The following is a 26,467-nucleotide window of genomic DNA, read 5'->3' on the forward strand; positions in this document are numbered from 1 at the left end:
ACACCAAGCGGTGCAAGTCCAAAGCTAGGAAGATTATGATGGACCTCTCCCATCCCAACAATGGACTCTTCTCACTGTTGAGGTCTGGGAAGCGCTTCCGCTCCCTTAAGGCCAAAACAGAGAGAATGAGGAGGAGCTTCTTCCCCCAGGCTATTCGGGGCCTGAACCAGGTGTAGGACTGGACTCTCCCAAACACGTCACTATAAGACTGGACTCTCACACACGTCACCACACGCACCACCACACATTTCCTATAATCCTATAATCCTATAATTTATAATCCTTATCTTCATAATCTCTTCTGCTATTTGCACATTCTTTACTGTAAATTCCTAAGTTAATTTGTAAATTTTTGTAGTAAATTGTAAATATTGTAGAACTTTTCTTCTGTCATTTAATGGTCGGGCATTGTACAGCTATGCATTTCACCCCCATGTCATACTGTGTATGGTTGTGTGTGTGTGTGACAAATAAAATTTGAATTTGAATTTGAACTGAATGTTATATTTACAAAAAATGTGTCCAAGTGGAAGAAGGTAAATGATGAAAAGCAGGGGCCCGAGGACCAGATCCCTCGGGCCCCCCAGTAGATTGAGGAGAAGGCTGAGAAGTGAAGGATTTTAATTGAATGAACTGAGTGCGGTCAGACAGGTATGATTTAAACCAGGCTAATGGAGTATGAGAGAGACCAATAGAAGCTAATCTGCTAAGGAGAATGGGATGAGAGATGGTGTCAAAGGCTGCACTCAGATCAAGGAGAACAAGGATGGAGAGGAGACCAGAATCAGCTGCCATAAGAAGATCGTTTGTTATTTTCGTAAGAGCAGTTTCGGTGCTATGCAGAGGACAGAAACCAGACTGGAACTGTTCGTAAAGGTTGTTATCAGTGAGGTGTAGATAGACTTGTGAAGCAACTATTTTTTCAAGAATCTTAAGTAATAGATACTAAAGTGCTAGTAGCATTTAAACAAAAACAACTGTGCAAACAGAAAACTAAAATAAAGATTGAAATGAAATCAAACATGCTCTGGAGCTCGCTCTCATCTTTGAGCTGCTGATGACCATGATAAACATGCTCTGTGACTTCAGCCATTTAGCTGCCATCTCTGTTACACTGGTTGTTACCATTCATCGAGTAACTGGAATAATTCCCTAATAACGGGGCAAAGAAAAAGCAAGAATTTATTGGAACCGGAGAATGAACGTTTTGCGGTGCTGCAAATGCTTGCATTTGATGCGGTACTTGGATTGTTTTGCCACGAGTTCCCGGCATGCAATGCACGAAAGTCACGTGGTCTGTCAATCTCTATTGAAGATGAATGTACTTTCTTTATGAAGTCATAAAACACACCGTGAGCAGGCCCAGCTCAGTAACAGTGCTCCTCTTGAACACACTGCAGGTAACAGACCTGATTTGGACTTCTGCTGTCACATATTTGTGAGGTCATGCTGTAGGGTTTCACAGGGGTGAGAAATTTTGACACAGAAACGACAGATTTTCCCACTGAAGCATAAATCCTGAGACATCCTTTAGCCTTCATAGTTTAATAGTCACCAACTAAACAGCAGGAAAAAATCATCCAGAAACCAAAGAAAAAGGTTTTTATAGTTCCACGGGCTAAACTCTGTGAACACTCAGACATGTTTCTGTGAAGCTTTGTGACTGAAGGATATTCTGGACCACCCAACTCTATAGAAGCCATTATGTAAAAGGCACTGCATGAATACGGTTCCTTTACCAAGCAAATTCTCACTTTCTCTCTGTGTGATCAGCACCATGGACAGCACATGCTGTCAGAGAGCTGATTTAAGCTTACGGGATAAACATGCACCATCTTTTTCAGCTCGTCTACTCAAAACAGATTTATCCTTGCTGAAGTCAGATACACAGCGCTGTACTTGCTGTAAGCATGGAACCAACGGGAGACGCCCAACCACAGGTGCTCACAGACCGACACCACAGGAGGGCTACAGCGTCTTCACTGAGCAATCATTTATAGTAAAGAGATTTCGCAGGTCTTTCCTTCCAACTGCTGTCAGACTCTACAACGTGGTCTCTGCAGGTGACCACACACATGAAGACAGACACACACATCGCATACACAATTGTAAGTTTCGCCCTGTCTCCCTGATGTGCAACAGTACCAAGTGCTAGTTTTCCTACTGTCCTCCTCTTTCCTGAGTTTCCGCAGCCTGAGGTATTCACTGAGCACACGGTCGGTTGGGGCCATCTTCCTGATGTACTGGGTTTGATCTTTGTTTCCCATCCTGGATAGTGGTTCTCACTAGTGTTCAGTCTCCTTCCAGTTATCATACAGTCTCAGGGTGCTGAACTTGAAATCCTCTGTGAAATCCTGCAAGCATGGTAAGGAGTTCTCTTCTTTTGCTGTCAGTGCCTACTATTGCCTTACTCTGCAGTCGTTGGTGGTGGCTGCGGCCTCTTTATGGCTCCCATTTGCCTGTGGGATTCAATGTGTGCAGTGTCTGCTAATGACCGAAACCAGGCGTATACCAAGCTGTAGACATGCTTTGTAATGCAGTTTAATTTTGAATTTGAACACAGGAGTTTTCATGGATTGACTCAGTATTGGAGTCAAAACCAAATGAGATGCAATTCTGCTGCTTTCTTTGGCATTTCGACATCAGACACCCGAGTGAAACTTTGCCAGTACAACTGTGAGACTGTGCGTTTAATATTGATGCCCCCCTCCCACCCCAGCCCTTTCTCTGCTGGGTTGCCCTTATATCAGTTGGCATGTCAGATCCATTAAAATCACTGGTGTAATTTTGTGTTGGTTCTGCTCCCTGAACAGCAGTGACCTTAAGGCATATGGATACAGGAACTATAGTCGTGTTCCTTGATATCTGGCACAGAAACATTTAGCAGCAGCTCCTCTGGGCTGCAGGGGGGACCTCAGTAGACCTCAGTAGACCGGATTAGTGCATCCAGATCAGACCGGGATCTGTGGAAGTAAAGCTTCTTCTCCAGTCTTTGTACTAAAGTGATTCTCTGTTCTTACGACACAGCTCCTCTCCTTACCTTTATGCTCTTCCCTTCTACATAAAGACAAATGCACACATGCTTATTTTCATACTATGTGGACATTGCTTGTCCTTGCTTCTGTTTAGTTGACTGTTTTGCTGCCTACTCACAGATTTAACCTCTTATGTAAATCGATTAGTGAAGGAAGTCCCTCCTCGCAATATTTAAACGCCCACAGAAGGATCCAGGCTGAGAAGAATCTGTAGTACTACCAGACAAGCACAAAGGAACAAGGATATATGCAGAGGCACAGATTACAATAGAAAACAGGGGATTCACTGAGAGATGAGGAGATGGAGCTAAAGGCATTGACAGTAATCTGACAGAGGAACATTTTGGGCATTTCCACAGGCACATTTTCTACCACTCCTTTTATTTATCGACTCCTTTTAACTCCTTTCTGTGCCTTTCCATTATTCACTGGATTCCTCAGCATCTGCTTCCTTTATCTTTCCTTTTTTAATGTGATCACCAGATTACCCACGACCTCCTTACAGACACACAGAAACACATTCTGAATGGAGGATGGATTATATTAAAATATAAAATCAAAGAATGAGTACGTTCGAAGTAAATAATTAATTCAATGTTAAATAAAAACACTAAAGATGTAATTTTGTCAGTGCGTGCGTTGTGTCCCTGTGTGTGCAGCTGTTTGACTTTTATAAAACAGAAGTGCCACTAAGTTACAAACCTGCTTAATTTATGTCAGTCTCTCTAAAGAAAACTCTGACAACTTCAACCCTGGTGCTTCATACATTTCTGTGTTTGTAAACCTCAAAAAGATTATGTTTGCAACTTGCATTAATATTTGTATGTATGTTCACTTTGTCCTTTATCGGGTTTTTCTGTTGTGAAGAAATCAAAGACTTTATTAGGTCTCAAAGTACTGCTTTGCATTTGTAGATAATGATGGTATTTGTAGAAAAAATATTCACTGTCTTCCAAAAGTTGATTCTGTTCATCTGGATGTTTTCAGTGGGAGAAACGAGAAACGACCTCCCAGCCCATTGCTCCTTCAGTGGGTGGTTTCAGTCATTGTGCAAATGTCCTGATTATAAGATTGAAACCTGCAGTCGGCTGAGACTGAAGACGTCACCTGATGATGACGAAACGTTTCTCCCACTGAAAACGTCCAGATGAACAGAATCAACCTTTGGAGATTTACTTACGTGGATGACGGAGCATCAAGACTGTCTTATTTCTAGTATTTTGCTAATTAGAAGTACACATACAGTGAAGATGAGGCTGATCAGAATCAGAATACCTTATTAATCCCGAAGGAAACTGGAAGGATGGGAATGTCTGGACAGACTAAAAGCCAGAAGATCGTTTTAGGATCTTACAATTTTTCCTAAACTCGTCAGTTCTGTTCTAAAAGAAAGAAAACCTCATTGAAAAGCTCGCTCATATTCACGGGCATCTAATCTAATCTGAACTAAAAACTAAAATCCATCCTTGAAGCAAAACCTTTCTAAAATGTATCTGACGGGTATGTAAGACGCAGCAAGTCCAACACAGAGGCTTTGAGTGAACCTAAAACGTGACTCAGAGATGCCAAGAATCACAACAGTGGTTATGAGCAGCTTTTGTTCGCTTCCTGCTTCAGGCTCAGTTTGTTGTCAGAACAATGAGACACTTCAGTTAAATACAAACGTTTACAATGAATCTATCACAGGAGTCGGGTACAGAGATTAGAATATGACATTCAAATGCAACACCACTGCAAACAAGGCAAAAGTGTAAAGCTGCAGAAATCTGATGATCTCAATTAATTTAGAATATTTTTGCTGCTCTGTATTCTTTCAGTGCTGCTGTTTATTTCTAAATGAGAGCAGGACACCGACAGCTCTCAAACTCTTCATTTCATATATTTAAAGATTACAGCTTATTCACTGAATTCAAGGCTCTGTTCCAACAGTAGGCCGAATAAACTAACTGCATAGGTCCCGAGTTCGATTTCACCGTCAGGTCTTTCTGTTTGGAGTTTGCATGTTCTCCTGTTTGTGTGGGTTCTCTATGGCTTCCTTCCACGGTCCAAACACATGCAGCTAGGTTAACCGGTAACTCTAAATTGCCCGTAGCTGTGAATATAAAGAAGCAGTCGTGCAGAGACAGAGAACCTGCCAATGAAGCCATTTCTTCCCCGAGCACAGCTCGTCTGTGCAGAGGTGAGATATGTCACCGACTATGACTGAATTAGTATGTCCTACACATGCAGTGGTGAAAATTATAACAAGAACTCAAAGGACATAACTCCACCGGAGTATTCATCGCTGCATTTACAAAGAGCTGAATTACTGCTCTGGTTCCTTTCCATAAGAAACAGATGATGTATGTGTTGCTGAACATTGCACACTTTTAATTATATCTAATTAATTCCACTGATTAGCTGCCTGAACATCTATGTGTGATAATATATGGCACTGGTGTCATCTGGTCAGTGTTTACTCTGCAGTCACCTGTGTGATAATCTGATAGCAAGAAATATATTTTCTAAACAACTGTTTGGACTGTCAGTTTAAACCAGCGGTGGGAACTCCAGGCCTCGAGGGCCGGTGTCCTGCAGGGTTTAGATCTCACCCTGTGTCGACACACCTGAATCACGTGATTCGTTCATTACCAGGCCTCTGGAGAACTCAACATGTTGAGGAGGTCATTTAGCCGTTTAAAGCAGCTGCGTTGGATCAAGGACACATCTAAACCCTGCAGGACACCGGCCCTCGAGGCCTGGAGTTGGAAATCACCGACTCTACCAGTTACGTGGAAAATAGCATCAGCAGTTGTGTAATCCCTCAGACGTCTGTGAGCAGACAGTAAGATGAAGTGTTTTTACTTTTTAGATGAGACTTTGAGTTCCACGCTGACTTCAAGCATTTTGGCAATTTTATTGGTCTATATCTGATTCTAGAGGAGAGGATCTATTTATACTTAATGATTATAGACTGAGTCTAAACTAAAAATAAACTGGCTTTTCCAAAGAGCTCATGGACAACCTATTGATCCTCTACCTAATCCCACGAGCCAAGGTGTGGAAACGGTATAGGTCTCAATCAGCCAACAAACATGGGGGTCCAGGACCCTCTTGGGGACACTTAGGGCTTCAAATCTCCACCACTCACCGCAGAAGAAGCAGCTTCTCGGTTGAAACGTCTTGAAGGAAACTTAAACCAGTCAAGACACTTGTCTCTCCAAGCCCCTTAGACCATGATGACTTGCATGTCTGAGAACCTTCAGACTTAAACTTTAAAAACATTTATTTAATGAAATACATAAATTTACTCTATTATAATCCACCAGACTCTCCTGTGTCTCGATCCGTCTGTATTTGTGCACGTTTTCCTTCCTGGCTTCAAACAGCAACAGTCGTTATTAATATAGCAGCTGTTTTCCACTCTTGCTGACCAAAGTGCTCACACATTCATACGGCGCCATCACTCTCCTGAAACACTACTGATTTGTCTGCAACAGCTTTATTACATATACTCGGTTTTATGTGTTTTCTCATACTATAGTTTTTGGTCTTCTTTTGTAAAATCAGCCGTTCTACACGTATCCTTATCTGTGATTGGGCAGATGCTCCACCCTCTTCATGTGAACGTGCAGGGAAACCACGGCTTACATTTGCACGTTTTTAACCAACTTTGTGTGAACACATTGAATCCAGTCTATACCCTGGGTATTTGTTTTCAGTGCCAAATGAAGCAGCTGAATTACAGTTACAGCCACTTAGACTTGTGACTGTGTGGATGATTCATGCAGGTCTCTAACTGCCTTTTAATGTGGGCTCCTAAAAGTGTGCGACGATACGAAGGGTAACTCCTCAACTCACACTTCGGTGTTTGTCTACGCACACAGCTCTCCTAAGCTCTGAGCGAGACCACCCGCCCACTTTGGTTTTATTTTACGTCAGTGGTGAAGAAACTGTAGCAGCAAACAAACTTCAAACAGCAGCTTCACTTACGGGCTGTGCAGAGGGGAGCAGGTCAGAGAGCACGACTTCTCTCACACCGAGCCTACCTGCACACTGACTATGACAGCCGCTCAGTTAAACAGCAGCATTTCTAAACACACACTAGCATCGTGAAGGAGGCCTGGAAGCTGCCAGTGTGCACTAAGAGAAATTCACGAGCTTCACAGATAGCAGCTTAGATCCCCTTCATCAGGTAATCCTGGCCAGCCTGGGTAGATTACCTATTCATCCTGCCTGTAGCCCGGTGGGACACAAGTCTGAGAGAGGAAAGAGAGGTAGAGTGTCGATGCACCGATGTGAAATTCAGGGACGATACCCGAGTAAAAGCTGTTAATTCATTCTAAGCCATCAGGCCGAACACTGAAGGAAACTAAAATTAAACTAGAATATTAACAAGTGGGAGAAGTTTCTTCAGTTCTGAAGAAGCTTCTGGGATCAGAGGTGAAACGTCTTCAAGCAACTTAAAGAAGTCCAGACGCTTTTCTTTCCAAGCTCCTTAGACTACGATGAGCTGGATGACTGAGAACCTTCACAGACTTATGGCTATTATTGTTATGTTACTATACATTTACATTCTTCAGATAAAAATCACACATTTGTTAACGTAATATTTAAAATTATAATGTTTATGTGAAATTCTCTCTTTATTATTTTATATCCTGATCAGTTATTCCTGAAAATTATGATTTGAAATCATGTAATTCAAATAACCCACGAAAGAAATAAACCTTGGAATTTCATTCATTTTCCTGATGTTTGCTGATTTTATCCACATACATCAAAAGTTTCTCTGACACTGTTATCGGTCAGTACGGACTCAACATGCTGGTCTAAACTTTAGCCTTACCTGCTTAGTTTCGACTATCCAAGCGTCGCTGTTGGATATAAGCGTTACATAATCCACCGGCAGCATTCAGTGTTTGATTCCGTCTTACTGAGCAAGTAAAGAAGAGAAAAAACATCTAAATGTTCTCGTGTGAGAAACATGCAAAACTCCTACGGAGCACCTTTGTTAATCACTAATCTGCAAATTCACGTTTTGAGGGGGGAAAAGAACAAGTCAAACCTCGTCTGGTATCACAATTTTACTCATATTCTACTCTTCAAATGTAGTTTTCCCCACAAAAGTGCCAAAAACAGCAGGTCCAGATGGGCGGTTGGTGAACAAAGCACAGAGTTGGACCTGGGTGTGTGCAGACAGGATGGATGGATAAGCCCTTTGCACATAAATAACTAACTGCAGATATTTAGTGGATATGTCAGGTCATCTATCATTAACTGTTTTACGCTGTCTTTGGCATCCACTTCAACAGCTTCTGCATTTTGTGATAACTTTAACTTCTGGTTGCTGTGAATTATTTTACCTGTCGTTGCAAGTCAACAAATTTCAAGGCTATTGCACAGTCTCAGTCACTACATCACCTGTTCCTCTCTCAGTTACTGGGCTACATAACACACTCCCATAGGGTGGCAACTGTCACACTAAAAAAGCCACGTCTTGACCCAGCCGTCTCGGCTACTTGTAGGCCAACTCCAGCCTTCCTTAATTTCTGACTCTCTTCACTGGTCCATCTTTGGTCCCGTCTCTCTTCACTTGCCTCCAACTGTTTTTCCTTCCCACTGTCACCAAGTGCTTGCTCATAGGAGGCTTCCTGATTCTGATCGTACAATATAAAGTGCCTGTTATTGCACTATATGAATAAAACTAAAGTCAGGAGCACAAACACAGACAACACTGCAGTCCTGCTCTTTCTATTAAGGTATTCCTGTAAGTGACATGAACATGTGGCAGGACTGTGCAACAATGCAAACAAACAACACGGTTAATTGACAAACCCAACTAGCTGCTGTATCAACACTTCTGCAAACAAAGCGCTCCCCGTCGATCTATCAGGAAGCTTTTTTCCTCCGGCTCTGATATTCTTTTGTACTCGTACAAACGTGCGAGCCACATGAAAACATTTCTTACTTTAAGTAAAGGCACAAAAATACTACAGAGAGTATCTTCAGGATAGAGAAAGGCAGTAGGACTCCTCATAACACTCATACCCACACATATGCAGGGGAGTACTTGTTAAACTGTGTACCAGGTCTCTGGCAAGGACACTCTATCATGTGACAGTCTGTAATGTCATTATTTGGGGTGACAGATGTGTTTGAATACTGAGAAGCGTGGTGCTTAAAAGTCTGGTGACAACAGTGTCCGCACCAAGGTTAAAAGCAGCAACTACACAGACGCTCTGTGTAGCCAACCAGCCCTGTGACCTGCCTGCACAGGAGGACAGGACAAAAATAACAACAAGCCATGAAAACCAGCAAAGGGGAAAACAGCACCGACTCCCAGACAGAAACGAGACGAACGCCACAGTAAGACTCTTCAGTGTGTTTCCTGAGGCCGCTCTGACCTCACTTCCTGAGGCTCAGCAGGAACAAGACGATAAACGTACGCAGCACTGCATCAGGCAGCTTTAAGCTAATCATTTCTAATAGTACTACCACTAACACTAGGAATTAAAGGGAATATACTGGCAGCTGCCCGTGCTGCTCCTCCTGCTCTCGAGTTATCATAGTTAGAAGACTTTCAGAAAACTTGACCTTTGACCTTGAGCCCGAGGTCACTGAAATACATCCATGGTATCAATTTCAAACTACTATCTGCCCTCGTTCTGCCTGAATGCCCGACAGGGCAACGACAATACTGCGAAAAACTGCTAAAGACATTATGACAGGCTGAACTGGCCACTCAGCAAAAACTTAATGAAAACGTGTTGGAAAGCTGTAGATCTGATGGAGAACAGCACGAGTTCAAATGTGAAAGCTGTCTTTGATTCCAAATCTCTGCAAACAAACCAGCAGATGAGACTTAACCTCGTGAACCACATCGCTGACATGTGTTCAAATTAGTTACGATTAGTTTTCTCAGTCGCACGTTTTTAGTCCTGCATATGCAAACCTTTTCTTTTGTGACGTAGCCATAGGAAAATCTAACTCATAAAAGGTTCCAAAAAGACGCTAATTACTGGTTTATTCTTGCGAGCGCTGGAAGTCAAAAGGAAATATCAACCCTGCTAAATCTATTCTGAACAGGAGGATAATCCTTGGCTGAGAGCGCACACTCTGTGACACTTTTCCAAACACTTATTTTAGTAGATGACAAAACACTTTCATTCTTCAGTTACGGAGAACATGAGCAGCACTGAGCTGAGTGATGGAGCTCTGAAGCTCAAACACAGACCTCCCCCTTCGTGCTGCTCTGAGTCTGCAGAATATTAAAGTTAATTCACACAGGACACTCTTATCAGTCAAGACAGAAAAAAACTTGTGATAAGATAAGAAGAAAACACATCAGAAATTCAATCTTTCAGTTTCTCGATTCCTTCATTGCGATCCTTCTCCCTGCAGCCGTGCACTATTGGGCTTTTACTCGCCCCGCCTTTGTTAAGATCACCGATTGTCTAAGACGAGTCGCTCTTAAGCAAATCATGCGTACGGACAGCTCCAAGTGGAGGTACAACCACGCTTAACAATACACAAACACTTGAAACCATGGGGATGCTAGAAGAGGTCATCTGAATTAGGGCTGGGCCATATCATACCGTTCAAAGTGATACCGGTGTAATGTTGGGCAACGGTAAGAAAATGAAATATGCCGATAGAATAAAACACGCATGTGCAGTGTCTTTGATTTCATACGCACATGGCGGAAAAAGCATGGCGGCGACGCAGAATGAGAAGAGCGAAAGTGGATCGTTGAATGAAACAGATGAACCAGAATTGGTTTGTAAAAATGCTGCAGCTTCACTGGTGTGGAACTGGTTTAGCTTTCGTCCGTCAGATACACAACAAAGCACTATTTTTGGTAGCGCATGCTAGCGGGCCGTCGTTATTACCGTGTTGTTTGGAAAATACGGCGCACTTAAAATCAATCCTTTGATTCTTCTGAAAATCGACAGTGTCCTTATAAGCAGGGGTGCACATAAGTGGTCCACAGGTGCACATGCGCTTTCAAAATAAAAGACGCACACCGGATAAGAAGTTAAAACGCGTGTTTGCATACATAAGATTTTCTGGAGGAGGACAGACATTTGTTTAGAACTCTTAAAGATGTCAAAGAAGCTCCTTTAAACAATTACTTTGGTGTTCCTCTACCTCCAAAGAAATGTCAGAAGGAGAGCGAACCACAAAAGAAGCGTGTATTCTCGGGAAAGTGGTTGCAGGAGGTGAGCAAATTATGAACGCACAGAGACAAAAACAGTGCTTTTTATATGGACGAAAACGTGCGTTGCAACGTCTTATCTGGTGCACGTCTTTTATTTTGACAGCGAATGCACACCTGCAGACCACTTATGTGCACCCCTGCTTATAATCCCGTGTGCCTTATGTATGAACTCTGGTTGTGTTTACTGACCTGGAAACAATTTTATGTGCACGGCGCTCGAAAATCTGTCAAATGTTTCAGTACGACTTTGCTAAGCTACGAAGCCGCACCGCTTGATGGATTGTCGGAGCATTACGGCTATCGTAGGCGGAGCCTCGCGGAGTGATACGTACTGTGCTTCAACATAATGTTACCGTATTGTGTGTGTATAACCTCTTTAAGTTCTGTGGATGTTATACATGGTTATGCTGAGGATATGTCGGCCAGTTTCCACTGGAAACGCCTTTTGGTTAAACTGTCAGCGAGGAATTTGCATTTGCACTGTTACATTTTATATAACTTTAATGCAGATAAAACAGCTGCTTGTTTAAGTGAAAATACATTGATGGGGTGTTTTGCACTAATAAAGTTGAGGACAACCATTGACATTCACACCTATGGGCGATTTAGAGTTACTAGTTAACCTATCCCCACTAACTGCATGTGTTTGGACTGTGGGAGTACCCAAGAGAACGGAGACACGGGGAGAACATGCAAACAGAAAAGTCTTCCCAGGAGCCGAGGCCTCAGCAATGCTGAAATACGTGAGCGTGACATCATTTCAAAGAATGGAATAAAGGCCGCCTACAGCGAAAGAATCCCTTTGGAAACTCCGTCCGGACCTGAGAACTGTTCCTGAAACCTGCTTTTCCCATGTTTCACTTACCCATGTCCCATTGTCTGTGCAAAATAAAAAGAAGAGAGAGGTTCAAAACTTTTGCACAGTACTGTATTTATTCTCAACTATTAACTATTCTCTGTGCATAAACCAAATCTGACCATTACTGCTGAATCTTTCTGTGATATCGTAGAGGACATCAACATAAAAATTAAGTACACTCAAGTAACAATAAATAAATGTTAAAGGTCCACACTGGAAGCAACTGGTGACTAAAGACCAAAGTGAATGACTTTCTGCCACTTCCAGTGGGAACATGGATAAAATATGTGATGGAGACACAAACTGGGTAGGACACAAGATGATGACAATTATTTGTCAAGTTGTTGTTACGAGATAACGAGAGTTTGAGCTTGTTCTGCCCAAGGAAACAGGAAAAAAAGAGCAAAGCCTTACAGCCCAAGCTGATTATTCCATGCTGTGATCAAACAAATAGTTCATTAAAAAAATGAAAAAACAGACTGGAGGGAATCACTCAGAAATTCAGCAACATTTAATACCATGTTGGAGCTCAGGGTGAGCTGCAGATGTGTGTGTGCCAGTGAGTATTATGCAGGGACTGCACAGGAAACAACTCATGAGTAGTTCAGCCCCACCCAGCTAATAACCCTCATGGGAAGTGTTTGACGTAAAGAAAAAAAAACAAGAAAAAACCTAAAAGGAACAGATTTAATCACATTAGACGTCTTTCTGAGAGTGCTGTTATCTTCTTCAATGCCCTGTACCAACACAGAGCAGCTACTCGTGAACTACCCGAAAAATAGAGCCTCAAATCAGAAGTACCTGACTCCGTGGTATAATTCTCAAACAGCCTAAAGCAGATGACTCGTAAGCTGGAGAGGAAATGGCGTGTCACAAATTTAGAAGATCATCATTTAGAATGAAGAAATAGTTTGTTGCTTTATAAGAAAGCCCTCCGCAAAGCCAGAACATCTTACTATTCATCACTGATTGAAGAAAATAAGAACAACCCCAGGTTTCTCTTCAGCTCTGTAGCCAGGCTGACAAACAGTCAGAGCTCAAGCTGGCTGTAGTTACACCTTTACTCAAAAAGCATCTCTAGACCCAGCAGTCTTAGCTAATTATAGGCCAATCTCCAACCTTCCTTTCATATCAAACATCCTTGAAAGAGTAGTTGTCAAACAGCTAACAGATCATCTGCAGAGGTTTATTTGAAGAGTTTCAGTCAGGTTTCAGAGCTCATCACAGCACAGAAACAGCTTTAGTGAAGGTTACAAATGATCTTCTTATGGCCTCTGACAGTGGACTCATCTCTGTGCTTGTCCTGCTAGACCTCAGTGCAGCGTTCGATACTGTCGACCATAATATCCTATTCGGTCTTTAAATCTGATGTCAGTACTTGTCTGGGCCCAAACTCCGCTTCAGATTCCAAAGTCAAACGAACACTGCGACATCAATGAGAGTTAAAAACTGTCTAAATTCTTTCATCTGTAATAAAATGTTCAGTGTTGCTGCTTTACCAGGTGTAACAATTAAGTTTAACATCCAGGCATCCATGAAAACAGGATTTATTAAATTCAACAGAGTTAGAAGTTAGCAGGAAGTTAGCTCGCTAGCTTCCACCTAAACATGATATAGCATGTTCTGACTGAGAGATTAATGAAAAATTCAAACGTACAGCTCTGCTATCACTTCCAACATAAATGAAGACAGAAAACTAAACAGCAGAGATGTTTGTAGGGTTACTGAAGTTGGGCTAGCTGGTATATAATGATGTGCTACATGATTGCTAGCGACACAGCTATGTTAGCATAGCATAAACAGTGAAGCTGGAGGATGAACGTGTCCCAGTTAGGTAGGTACTAAACAGTACCTGGTACTATCACTGTAATTCATTATTATCAGGAAGTCCTAAAAACTCCCTGAAAAGCCTTCAGTTAATCCAAAATGCTGCAGCAAGAGTCCTGACAGGGACTAGAAAGAGAGAGCAGATTTCTCCTGTTTTGGCTTCCTGTTAAATCCAGAATTCAAAATCCTGCTCCTCACATACAAGGTCTTAAATAATCAGGCCCCATCTTATCTTAATGACCTTGTAGTACCATATCACCCTATTAGAGCACTTCGCTCTCGCTCTGCAGGCCTACTTGTTGTTCCTAGAGTATTTAAAAGTAGCTTATTGTGCTATTTCTTAAATTTGTAAATCTGTCACATATTGTATTGTTAAATAGTCTGTTTCTGTTACTGTACCCACATAATTTCCTTAGGGATTAATAAAGTATGCTGATACTTGTAGCACCATATCACCCTATTAGAGCACTTGGCTCTCGCTCTGCAGGCCTACTTGTTGTTCCTAGAGTATTTAAAAGTAGAATGGGAGGCAGAGCCTTCAGTTTTCAGGCCCCTCTTCTGTGGAACCAGCTTCCAGTTTGGATTCAGGAGACAGACACTATCTCTACTTTCAAGATCAGGCTTCAAACTTTCCTTTTTGCTAAAGCATATAGTTAGGGCTGGACCAGGTGACCCTGAATCCTCCCTTAGTTATGCTGCAATAGACGTAGGCTGCCGGGGGATTCCCATGATGCACTGGGTGTTTCTTCTTCACTCATGTGTTTGTTAATAGACCTCTCTGCATTTAATTACTAGTCAATATTAATCTCTGCCTCTCTTCCACAGCGGGTCTTTGCTTTGTCTTCCTCCCCTCAACTTCCTCTTCCTGTTAAAAGGGAGTTTTTCCTTCCCACTGTCGCCAAAGTGCTTGCTCATAGGGGGTCGTATGATTGTTGGGTTTTTCTCTGTAATACTATAGTGTCTTTACTTTACAATATGAAGTGCCTTGAGGCTGCTGTTGTTGTGGTTTGGTGCTGTATAAATAACACTAAATTGAATTGAACCTGTCCAACACACTGCTCTTTACTGTAAATCCACCAGAGTACAGCTTGCTAACCTGTTCATCCTGCAGTAAACAATATTTTACAGACACACTTTTGAACAGAGAGGTCACCAAAGAAGTAACAGTGCTAATGAATGAGATCCCATAACCCAAAATCATGAGCATGAAGCCCTCAGTTTCTGTTCCTCTCACCTGCATAAACTTAAAAGGTATTTTTGTTGTTACAGACATTTTAATTACGCTTCTCTCCTTCACTCAGACGCTATCAGATCCCCTTCATGGCCTGTCACCAGTCTTTGTTCCTATTCTTTCATACAAAACATGAAAGCAGCTGTGCTGTAACATCTCACAATGTCTATGTCACTGGCAGACAACAGGGACCGTACACATTTCATGTCGTGACAGAAGTTTACTTAAGCCCTTGTTGGCAGTAGCAATACAGCCCCATTAATTTTACAAACTTAGTTAGTACACAACTTCTCATTCGTATCATAAAATCACTCAGCCGTGACCTTTTCTGGACTGCAGATCTGGCGTACCGGGCATTTGCTCATTGCATGCACTTGTGGCCGATATACTTTTGGTTTTTTCCTTGTCGATATAATTTTAGAAACTATAGGCCGGCTTGAAAGTCCACTTTGCATCGGCCCTACAAGTACCGGCACAAGCCATTTGTTAATTTTTCATTACTGACATTGTATTGGCCAATCTAATCTCTCAACACAACCGACCTACCTTACGTTCGCTGTGCTCTCATGCACCTCGTTGAACAGAAGAAGTGATGGAGACGGACAGCTTGCTCAGCTCTAACATCGCATTGAGGAATCGCACAAATCAAGTGGACCGTCTGACCAATCGTGGTGGACCAAAACTTGCTGATGGCTAAAATGGAAAATGTAATTACTACATCTATTAATCTCTGTAATATAATATTAACTATGATAAACAACAAAACTATATGGAAAACGGATTTTTCTTCCAACAGTGTGTTTATTTATCTTCAAACATAACACCTGTACACGACCATTAAAACGTAAACAAGATGCTGAACTTACACTACAAACTACACATACTGCAATAGTGCATATATCACCATAAAGGGAGGGGGGGCTGTGTGCGACTCCCACCATATATGACTCACACTCGCAGGTTACACGTACATTAGAAAGTAGTCATTCAATACCAAGCAATAAACATCATCCCCAAATTTTCCACCAACCGGGGCAAGTCTCCCCTGCGTGGTGATCTTTTCTAAGCTCAGAGTTGATGTTAATTCTGAAATCCATTCTATCCTTGGTCGATCCACCTCTTTCCAAGCAACTGCAATCACTCTGTTGGCCACCAGCAGCCCTTATGTGACAGCTGGATAAATAACCAGCAGAAAAAGTTTTGGTTCTAAATGCATCTCTAATATTTCTTATTAATATGAATATTTCTCCTGTAAGTCCCCTCTCCAGAACTCGAGCTTCTTTGCTGACGTTTCTGGAGAGGCAGCCACCAGTTCATTATACATTTTAGAAATCAGGCCCCTTCCCTGACAATCTTTCACCATCATTTCTTCGAGTTGATGGGCCAGAAATGGACAAGGACTAGTTTTGCTGTGTTCTAATAAAATCTCTCATTTGTAAATATCAAAAAAAAACTTGCTGTGGGCAACAATTTCATCAAAGGACAACAAGTGTTTGTCTGGATTGTGGAAAACTGAGACGACTGGTCTTTGTTTGTTTGGGTTTTTTGCAACACAGAAGAGAACCTTAAAACATTTGTCATATACTTTACAGTAATGTTCAATATTCTTTGCTCATATTAAATGTTTTAATAAGTAAATATTTTGCCCCAACAGTTCAGCCAATAAAAGGCTTTCCTTAGGCACATTTTGTGTGCAGTTTGCAGTCGATGCAAAAACTGAAAGCTTGCTGGTGTCAAACAGAAAAGCAGCCCTACTGCTTACTCAAACCACACACACTCTTTTCTCACATAATTGTGAAAAACTGGTTCTGCACACATTAACGCATCGCAGCCGTTAGATTCCTCTAACAGGTGGAAATGACTCGTGGGAACACAACCTGTAAGCTGCCAGGACCAAACAGCAAACTCAATGAATAAACATAATATCTCACTGATTAAAAACAACAACAACAACCCAGTAGCATGGCTACTCATTAGGACACAGTCCAGCTTGTTTGTTACACTTAATTTGCACTTTAATCACACACAAGTCCAAACCTGTGTCGCCTACACGCTGAGAACGGCACATGTTCACTGTCTTATTGAAAGTCATGAAGTTTTACTTAGAATAAGCTGCTGCATGCATGAAGTTGTGTTTTCTGGTGGGAGAGCAGCAGGGAAGATTAGTTTGTGTTACTCTGTTTATTTTGTATCCTTCCCAAAGCACTGATCCTCTGCCAAGTCAAACCAACAACACACAGACATAGTAGAGGGAAAGAGAGAGGATCAGGAAAGGAGGAGGAAACTGGCAGCAACAGTGGCCAGACATAACTACGACACCGTGATGTCAGCTCCAGGTTAGACTCTCCGATTCTCTTTCATTCAGTTCCTCCATCCTGTCCTACCCTAATGTTTATCTCTGTAAAATGCGGAAAGATTTGACTACCGACAGTAAACACAAGTGCATCTGATGTTTCCACTGATTACTATTGACTAAACTTGACTAAACACACAGACATTTAGAGACAACAGGCCCTCGTAATCATTTCTATTAGTTCTTTGACGTTTGCCTGCAGGTGCATGTGAAGTTGGTCCAATGTAATGTAAAGTCTCTATGGATGAGCACATGAATGTCTGCTCAGAGACTGATGCCAACTACATTTACATGAGCCAGGCTCATTGCTCTACCTGCACACTCGCCTTATTCACCCATTCATATGTGCACTTTTTTCTTCCTAAATGATTTCTAACATTCATACACGCCAATGGATGCAGCTTGGGCACATGGACGTAGAAATTTCTAAACAGAAATCTCCGGCAAACAAACAACCAGTTCATGTCTCTAATTGCCTTTCCCGTTTTGGAACAAACTCTTATTTGTGATTCCATTTTGAGATATGAAGTTACAGACAGCAGCAACCACAGTGAATTATCTTCCAGCGAAACGTGAAAGGATGATGGTAAATTCCATACAAATACAGTTCACGTCGGCAGTAACGACACCTGATACATTAAAATAGTTAAATCGTTTTGTGAATTTGCTAAAACAATGTCTTACTGTACTATTCTCTGAACCCTCTCCAGTCTGACCAGCAGTGACATGTTAGCCTCATGTTCTCCTTAAACTGCTGTCCAAAAAGTCCAAAAAAAAATGATGTGGGCTGTATAAATACTTGGAAGAATTTCTGGTCTTGTTGGGAGAGACAGGGTCTATCCCACTTTGGATGGAGCGGCTCTCATTTCTATAAATGTTATCCCCCCAAAACCACATCCCCTTAGAGACTGTGTTTTCTCCAAAAATCAACAAAAAGAAATTTAAACACTAAAATCACAACAAAAGAAAAATATAGTGTCCACAACTGTACCAAGGAGTAAAACAGTGACATGTGGATTATATGTTAGGTCTGACTCCTGGAAGTCTCTGTTAGTACATGAATTAATAATTAATAAACTGGTTTACTCTGCCTTAGTGAAACCTGGAAGATTATGTTTGAATGAGTCAACACTCCCAACTCATGCTAAAGTCAGAATCCTCGAAGCACAGGGGAGCTTTCAAGAGGAGCTTTCACTCCAGCTTAATAATCAACCAAAGACCCAGACAGAACTGTAGTTCATTTGAAACCCTGATGCTTAGTCTTGTGGTATGGAGGGCCTCGAGTGCCAAAATGAAATAAACATATATTTAATTATTAAGACATTTAATTAATTATTTATATATTTCATTAATCAACTGTTTGAAAGCTTGAGTTTTCAGTTGCAACATCTCTCTGTGTGCGTCTGTGTGTCTCTGACCTTCTGTGCTAATCATCATTACGATGGAGGTAAAAACCCACATGATCGCACTCGTCTGTTCAGCCAAGCCGACGACCGCGATGCAATGCACAAAATTACAAAAGTAAGAGCTGTGCGATTGGCCGACATGCCACAAAGATTGTATCTCATGACACAGAATGTGATATGTCAACACGCACCACCCACGACACAAGTGAAGCAGCAAGCATAAAAACGCCGTAAGGAACGACGACGGACACGACAGTGGAGAAAATGAACTGAATCCGTTTTTAATAGGTTTGATTCATCCCCTGCACCCCTTCCTACTGCTACACCCACCACCACCATCTGGGCACCTGGGGGACTGCTCGGGCTTTGGCGTTGACATAACGCCACAATGCATTGTGGGAGCGCGGCGCCATTTGAGAAGGCCACGAATCAAAACAAACACACTGTGTTGGAAGGACGACTGCCAGAACCATGCTTAAAATCAGCTCAAAAGTCAAAGGACTGTATCGAGACCGGTTGCGTCCGGACACCAAGAGACGGTACTTGGAAAAAATAGCGTGCATCGGTAATGTGGACCCGTTTTTCTCTCAGCTGCAGACTTGCTGGTGTTTAAGGGTTTGAGAGTAAAGATTAGACAGAAAAACAATCTTTAAAAAAAAGACGTGCTTGCACTCACACATGCTATGCATAATTACAACATTTCACAATTTATAGAAGTGCAAAAATCTCTCTAAGATTGCAGTAGCAAAGTGGGAGACAAACAGGAGAAGGGGATGAACGAACTCACCACACACAGGATAGCTGACTGTGAGCGCACACCATCCTCAACAGGTTTCCATTTATTTTGCAATTTTCCAGTAAGATCATGCTGTAAAACTAGTTCCACAAGATGATGAATGACCTCTTTTTACTTTCAAAGAGACATGAGGGGTACTTCACAGAGTCTGACCTACATCGATGCATCCACACAGTGTCCATGGTTACCAGGATTGCTGCAGATGCACTAAAATACTGTGAATTAAACTCGCACTGCAAAAACCTAATGGTGACATGAGTGTCCAGGTTATTCATTACGACTGAACGGTATAATTTGGTGAAATTATACTTTAGAAGTATCATAGAATTCAGCTGAAGGTGGCGGGCCCCAGAGGTGGCAGGCCCCAGAGGTGACGGGCCCCAGAGGTGACGGGCCCCAGAGGTGACGGGCCCCAGAGGTGACGGGCCCCAGAGCCCGCAAGCTGTGTCCTCCCGTCCTCGGAAATCTGGACTTGTGTGGACTTTCCACGCAGGAACAAACAAGGATTTAAGCACAAACTCCACTATGTTGCTGTATTTTTCCTGAAAGACCTCAGTGCAGCACCCAGTAGGGAGGGTTGCTGTAGCCCAGGAGGTCGAGTAGGTCATCTGCTGACTGAAAGGTTGGTGGTTTGATGCCCGGCTGCTCCAGTCTACAAGCCAAATATCCTTGAGCAAATTGCTCTCCGACGCATCCACTGGAGTACGAGTGTGTTAGATAGAAAGCACTCACATAGAAAACGTAGCCCTTTTCCATTAGTACCAGCATGACAGTTTTCAATTAGGCGATAGTACCAGGTACTGTTTAGTACCTACCTAACTGGGACACGTTCATCCTCCACCTTCACTGTGCTGATGCTATGCTAACATAGCTGTGTCACTAGCAATCACATAGCACATCATTATATACCAGCTAGCCCAACTTCAGTAACCCTACAAACATCTCTGCTGTTTAGTTTTCTGTCTTCATTTATGTTGGAAGTGATAGCAGAGCTGTACGTTTGAATTTTTCATTAATCTCTCAGTCAGAACATGCTATATCATGCTTAGGTGGAAGCTAGCGAGCTAACTTCCTGCTAACTTCTAACTCCGTTGAATTTAATAAATCCTGTTTTCATGGATGCCTGGATGTTAAGCTTAATTGTTACACCTGGTAAAGCAGCAACACTGAACATTTTATTACAGATGAAAGAATTTAGACAGTTTTTAACTCTCATTGATGTCGCAGTGTTCGTTTGACTTTGGGACCTGAAGCGGAGTTTGGGCCCAGACAAGTACTGACATCAGATTTAAAGACCGGATAGGATATTATGGTTGACAGTATCGAACGCTGCACTGAGGTCTAGCAGGACAAGCACAGAGATGAGTCCACTGTCAGAGGCCATAAGAAGATCATTTGTAACCTTCACTAAAGCTGTTTCTGTGCTGTGATGAGCTCTGAAACCTGACTGAAACTCTTCAAATAAACCTCTGCAGATGATCTGTTAGCTGTTTGACAACTACTCTTTCAAGGATGTTTGATATAAAGGAAGGTTGGAGATTGGCCTATAATTAGCTAAGACTGCTGGGTCTAGAGATGCTTTTTGAGTAAAGGTGTAACTACAGCCAGCTTGAAGGCCTGTGGTACATAGCTGATTAATAAAGATATTTACAGTGTAGTACTGTCCATTTAGTTTTGTAGCATTTGACTGAGTCTGAGCAGAGAGTAAAGCCAGAGGCTTGCCTCATATTCTGCTCGAGGTTTGCAGACTTTCAGTCATTGTGGTTCTAAACTGTTTGTAGAAAACTCCCCACAATGAAGGTGAAAAAGCCTAAAATAGAAAATAAAGTTAAAATCTATACTCTTACAACTTTAAACCTTTACAACATAAAATAACTTAACCTTCTACATAACAAATGTACAGTTTCTGTCATGCACAATATTTAAACATGTACTTATTTACTTATAACCACAAATTTGTGCCTCATCAACGGGGCTGCTAATGACAAGATAAACTTCCACAAGCTCCGTTACAACACTCCCTCCAACCTCCCCGACTGTCGCCAAACTGCACCGACAACAGTTATACAGGAAGTCGTTTCTTCAAAATAATAGCATCACAACTCCAACAGGAAGTTAATCCCAGCTGATAGTACTGCCAAAATAAGATGCAAGTAAGCAAATAAAAGTATTTAGGGTTATTTATACGAGAGGGACTTTGTTTCCAGGCAATCCAACATGTCTCTACCTCAGGCTTAAAAAATTCCTAAGTGAGTTAAATTATAAATATGAGGACATAAACACATTCAAAATGGAAACTTGGAGATTAACCCAAGCAGGAGGTTTCTGACCCTGAAAAGCTCAGCCTGAGGACAAATAACCTACCATCACAAACTCAGGGAGCAGAAATGCCCTTCAACGCCACTGATGAGGCGTGAGCTGCGAGAAAACACTCCCGATAATGGACTAATAGAAAAATGACCGAAGAGGAATTTGAGAGGAATGTGGGGGGGTTTCAAGAAGTGGTGATGATGCAGTGTCCTTTAGTGTGACTGCTCTGTGTCAAATGCTTCTCATTGTATTCAAGCCTGTGAATGTGGCAGCATGAATGTTCGCCTTCAGCCGAGCACGCCACTTCGAGGACAGCACAGAAGTTGCTTTTTATGGCCTAATATCCAAATGAGCTTTTCCACCTGTAATCACTACTTATTTTGTCCTCTAACAAAACAAACAAAAAAATAAATCACACTGTTGAGTTATCAGAGCACCCACCAGCTAGACGGGCTACTTACGATTTGCCAATACCTTACTTCACATTTGAACTGGCATCATTCAGTCTCCAGAGATGACCGACTTTGACCACTTTGCCTCCTCCTGTCACCTGCTCAGTACGGCTATATCGGTACACACAATTTGCTGCATTGTCCTGGTAACTAAATCTTCAGTGTTTGTTTAAATAAAGCATAGCGTGACCTAAGCTAAGCTGGGGCAGTCCTTAATTAGTATACATAATTGGACAGATCTCAGCCAAACAGGTAAAACAATAGTAAGTTACACCATTTGCTTCATTCTTTAATCTTTTTTTAAACTTGTTTATAGTTTACAATTAGGTTAAGTTATTCAATGCAACTGTATGTATTATTGTAGAGTCTACCTTGCAAAGCAAAGTACCTTGAGGCGACTTGTCATTTGGTGCTGTATAAATAAAATGGAACTGAGGGAAAAAATGCTCCAGCTGTGGTCAACTTTAGCCAGGTGGGCCACGGCATTTATAGGCTGTGAAAAATGCTCCCCACATGGACTGCTTCTTGTTGTGTGCCAAATATGAGAAAGGTAGCTGAAGATATCTGAGTCTGTGTCCCACTGTCCTGAGTTAGTGTCTGTTGATCTCTGGCTGCTCCAGTCTGCATGCCAAATGGGTAAGATATTAACTCCAAGTTGCTCTCCGGTACATCCACTGGAGTGTGTGTGTGAAAGCACGTCAGCAGAAAAAGCATAGAACAAAGTGCTTGTATGATTAGGTGGTGAATGAGGCCAGTTGTATAAAGTGTGTTGAGTGCTCAGGTAGAGTAAAGAACAAGTCCATTTACCATCTTTTTGACTCTTTAGATTGTTTCACTATTTTGCAGATGGTCCAACTGGTGAACGACACAACAGGAGCTAATTCAAACAAAAGATAATACTTAGAGTATGATGGTACCAATGTAGTGATTCCATTACAATGATCAGTAGCACTCGTCACAGCGAGCCATGTTTTAGATAAACACTTTTGGCTGCATGTATCAAACACCAGCTTGAAAAGCTCGATAAGCAAACGAAACGTCAGTAAGTAATCAGAAAACATTAGAGACGTGTGCCCTCCCCAAGAAACAACGAAAGCCAGAATATATGCACGAGTTCTTTTCTTTCCTATCATGTGAAAAACAACTCAAGCACCATCACACACTCATGTCTCTCTGTACTGCCTCTGAATGTGTCCTGATCTAATCCCAGCCTCTTTAAAATGCTCTGGCTGCATTTGCAGTTATCCAACTGTGCAAGCATGTAATGCTTAACACATGCAACTGTGCTTGCAGGTTTACATGTCCATGTGCATGCATTAATACACTGAAGATGTGTTTGGGTACACTCTGCATGCATGTATACATACAAATGAGCACCAGGTTTGGTCTATTTATAGAATGGCTATATTAGCTCACTGCATGTGTCAGCTGCTGCTTTCAAAATATCCACAGATAGCACCAGCAGCTCCAGTAAAGCTGCACCAGCAGCTCCAGTAAAAGTCAGTGTGAAAATAGGTGGAAGAAAATCAAAGTGTATCTGTGGTGATCAGAGAGCTGCCAGAAAGTCACACCAAAAAACTAACATGTGTGTGCAAAAAGCTCACAGGTTGCTGAAGTTGGTTATAACCCTGGAGTGGGTGCACACATACACAACAGACACACAGCACACCAACAAGTAGAGCCTGTTAAGCAGTGGAGCAGCGTCTGAGTCACCCTTGCTTGTCAAACTTGTGCCTCACTAACAGTACAGACTTGTTCTTGGGTAAATCCCTTCACTGGAGAGAGTGTGTTTATGAGACAGAGGCGAAGAGCTGTTCAGTCACATCAGTTTTCTACATGTGTGGGTAAGGATGTGTGTGCACATTACAGGGCCGCTAAACAGAAGGATTTGGGAATTCCTCCAAAGGAGCAGACAGGCCAAGAGGTGGGAAGAGGGGAGGGAATCTCAGAGCTTACCAAGCACACAAAGCAGCACCCCACTGCCCAAGACAAGCCACCCAACCCGTCTCCATCCCTCTCTGCATCCATCAGTGTCTTCCTATCTATGTTTTTTCCATGCCACACATTCCAACTCACTTGATGAAGCAGCGAGCTCCCTCAAATGTATATCCTTCCTCCCATCCTGTTGGTAAATCTGTGAGGGAGGGAAAGAAAAACAACACAAGACAGCAGGAACATAAGGAACGGTGACAGAGACAGCGAATCAAACAGCAACACACTTTTTCTAGCATAATATCTCGTTTGGATTGCGCCCTTTTTAATCAATCCCGCCCCCTCCCTCCTGCAGAATTTATCATTTTGTGTGCGTCTGCCTGCTCAGTATCACGCTGGTGGAATACACCATTGATGTGCATGCACCCAATAAAAACCTCCCCACGGCAGATGTGCAAATTTGGGGGCAATATCGTCTCTGAGCTGACGCACAAGCCGCAGCGCATTGTTCTATAATCGGCCGTGGTGACTGGAAATACTGGGTTTCTGCAGCAAAGCGGGGTATGTATCAAATGTCACTGCAGGGAATCCGCTTGGAAATCGGCAAAAGCCTACGTGACATAACTTTTAAAAAGTGTGTCGCAAAGTGTCCAGGTGGAGTAAGTGGGGTGGGGATGGCGGGGGGACGCCGTGCGCAACGGTCCGACAGCGGAGAGGGGCGACTGTTGCTTTGCTGCAGAGAAGAAATCTACCCCCGTCGTCTTTCACGCTCTCCCCGCAACTTGTCGCCCCTTTTTTCCCACCGTGACGCGCACATAACCTTTTCTAGGCGATGCGTGCGTGCGTGCGTGCACGGATTTTCGCAGGAATGTAGAAAAAACACATCCTGTATTACCTGGGGTTTTTCTGTGCCCCGTGATGACAGCTTCTCCTGTAACTGGATGCAACCAGGTTGTACTCTTTGCTTCTTCGCTGTTGGTGAAAGAAAACGGGGGAGGGAGAGGTGAACAGAGAACCCGAAAAAAAAACCCAAACAAGAATGCGTCGGAGAAAAAAGCAGTAGGTATCCATAAATCCGTGTATCCGCGTCATATTTACTTAATGAAGAATATGCGTCCATCCCGAGTCACCCCATAACTCCAAGAAGAGGGAAGGCAGGAGAGCCAGTCCGGCTGAGGATCCGCCGCCATGTCTAGTTTGGAGCTTTGCTTTACTACGGGTATGGGCTGGAGTGCGCGGCTCCGTGCCAAGCGCGCGCGCACTTCATCCTGTGCGCGCCTCAAGGAAATGCGCGAACGCGCAGAAAAGATAAAGATGCAAGCAACGATTTTGTCACAAGCCTGGGGAACCGATGGGCTCGTTTTTGGCAGCCGTGCGACTAAACTGGTGCCGGTGAACGTTCCAGATAACACGTAGCTTCATCTGTTCCGTACACGAGCTTTTCACAATGCACCAAATAAATTCAGATAATAGTAACACTGTTTCTTCTTCTTTCGTTTCGTATATGATAAACTTTATTTCCACTTAGGTCTGCCCTTCTCTGCAGATCAACACGTTCCCTGTGAATTATTGTTTTTTCACCATTTATATGGTAAATGGGGTTGAACTCATACCAATCAGGCATGATTATAATACTACTGTGAAAGAAGCCAAGGAAAAAGACCGTTTCCATGAAAGGGTGCACATGGTCTGCAGCAACGTTTAGGTAGGTGGTGCATGTAGGGAAATGTTCAAAAAGGGAGTCTGTGGCTGACGGGTGTTCCTGGTTTCTAAAAGGAAATGTTTCCAGTTGAATTGTGACTTGAAGATTGTTTTATTTATTACTAACTAAAGACTTAACAATAAACTCCTTCTTAAATAAGCATAAACATTCCAAAAAATAAGACATTTATCCAGAACAACCTGTGTACTCCTAACCTCTCCGGCCATGCTCCTCCTCTTCCCAAACCACAAAGGTTTTCCATTGCACTTACATGCTTAAAGTGATGGGCACCTCTTTTGATTCTTATCACAAACAGGGCCATATCATTACCTTACGAAAACATAACCTAAATGTTCAAACGTAT

The 26,467-nt window shown here is 42.4% G+C and overlaps 1 protein-coding gene across 11 annotated transcripts in view; it reads right to left on the minus strand.

The window, feature by feature from the left end:
- LOC308399211 (pleckstrin homology domain-containing family A member 5-like) overlaps positions 1 to 25,649 on the minus strand; it is a 190,036-nt gene extending 164,387 nt beyond the window's left edge. For 10 of the 11 annotated variants that reach the window (XM_080886314.1, XM_080886313.1, XM_080886310.1 and 7 more), the window contains exons 1-3: positions 25,500 to 25,625; positions 25,297 to 25,373; positions 24,546 to 24,603 (exon numbers count right to left, since the gene is read on the minus strand). In XM_080886314.1, the coding sequence (XP_080742440.1) occupies positions 24,546 to 24,603; positions 25,297 to 25,373; positions 25,500 to 25,591 (227 nt within the window). In that variant the 5' untranslated portion in view covers positions 25,592 to 25,625. Of the gene's footprint in view, positions 1 to 24,545; positions 24,604 to 25,296; positions 25,374 to 25,499 lie in introns of all 11 variants that reach the window. The other variant, XM_080886305.1, reaches the window with a different exon arrangement.
- Between the last annotated feature and the right edge of the window lie 818 nt (positions 25,650 to 26,467).

This window comes from Rhamphochromis sp. 'chilingali' (genome assembly GCF_963969265.1).
Source record: "Rhamphochromis sp. 'chilingali' genome assembly, chromosome: 7".
NCBI classification, from domain to species: Eukaryota; Metazoa; Chordata; class Actinopteri; order Cichliformes; family Cichlidae; genus Rhamphochromis; species Rhamphochromis sp. 'chilingali'.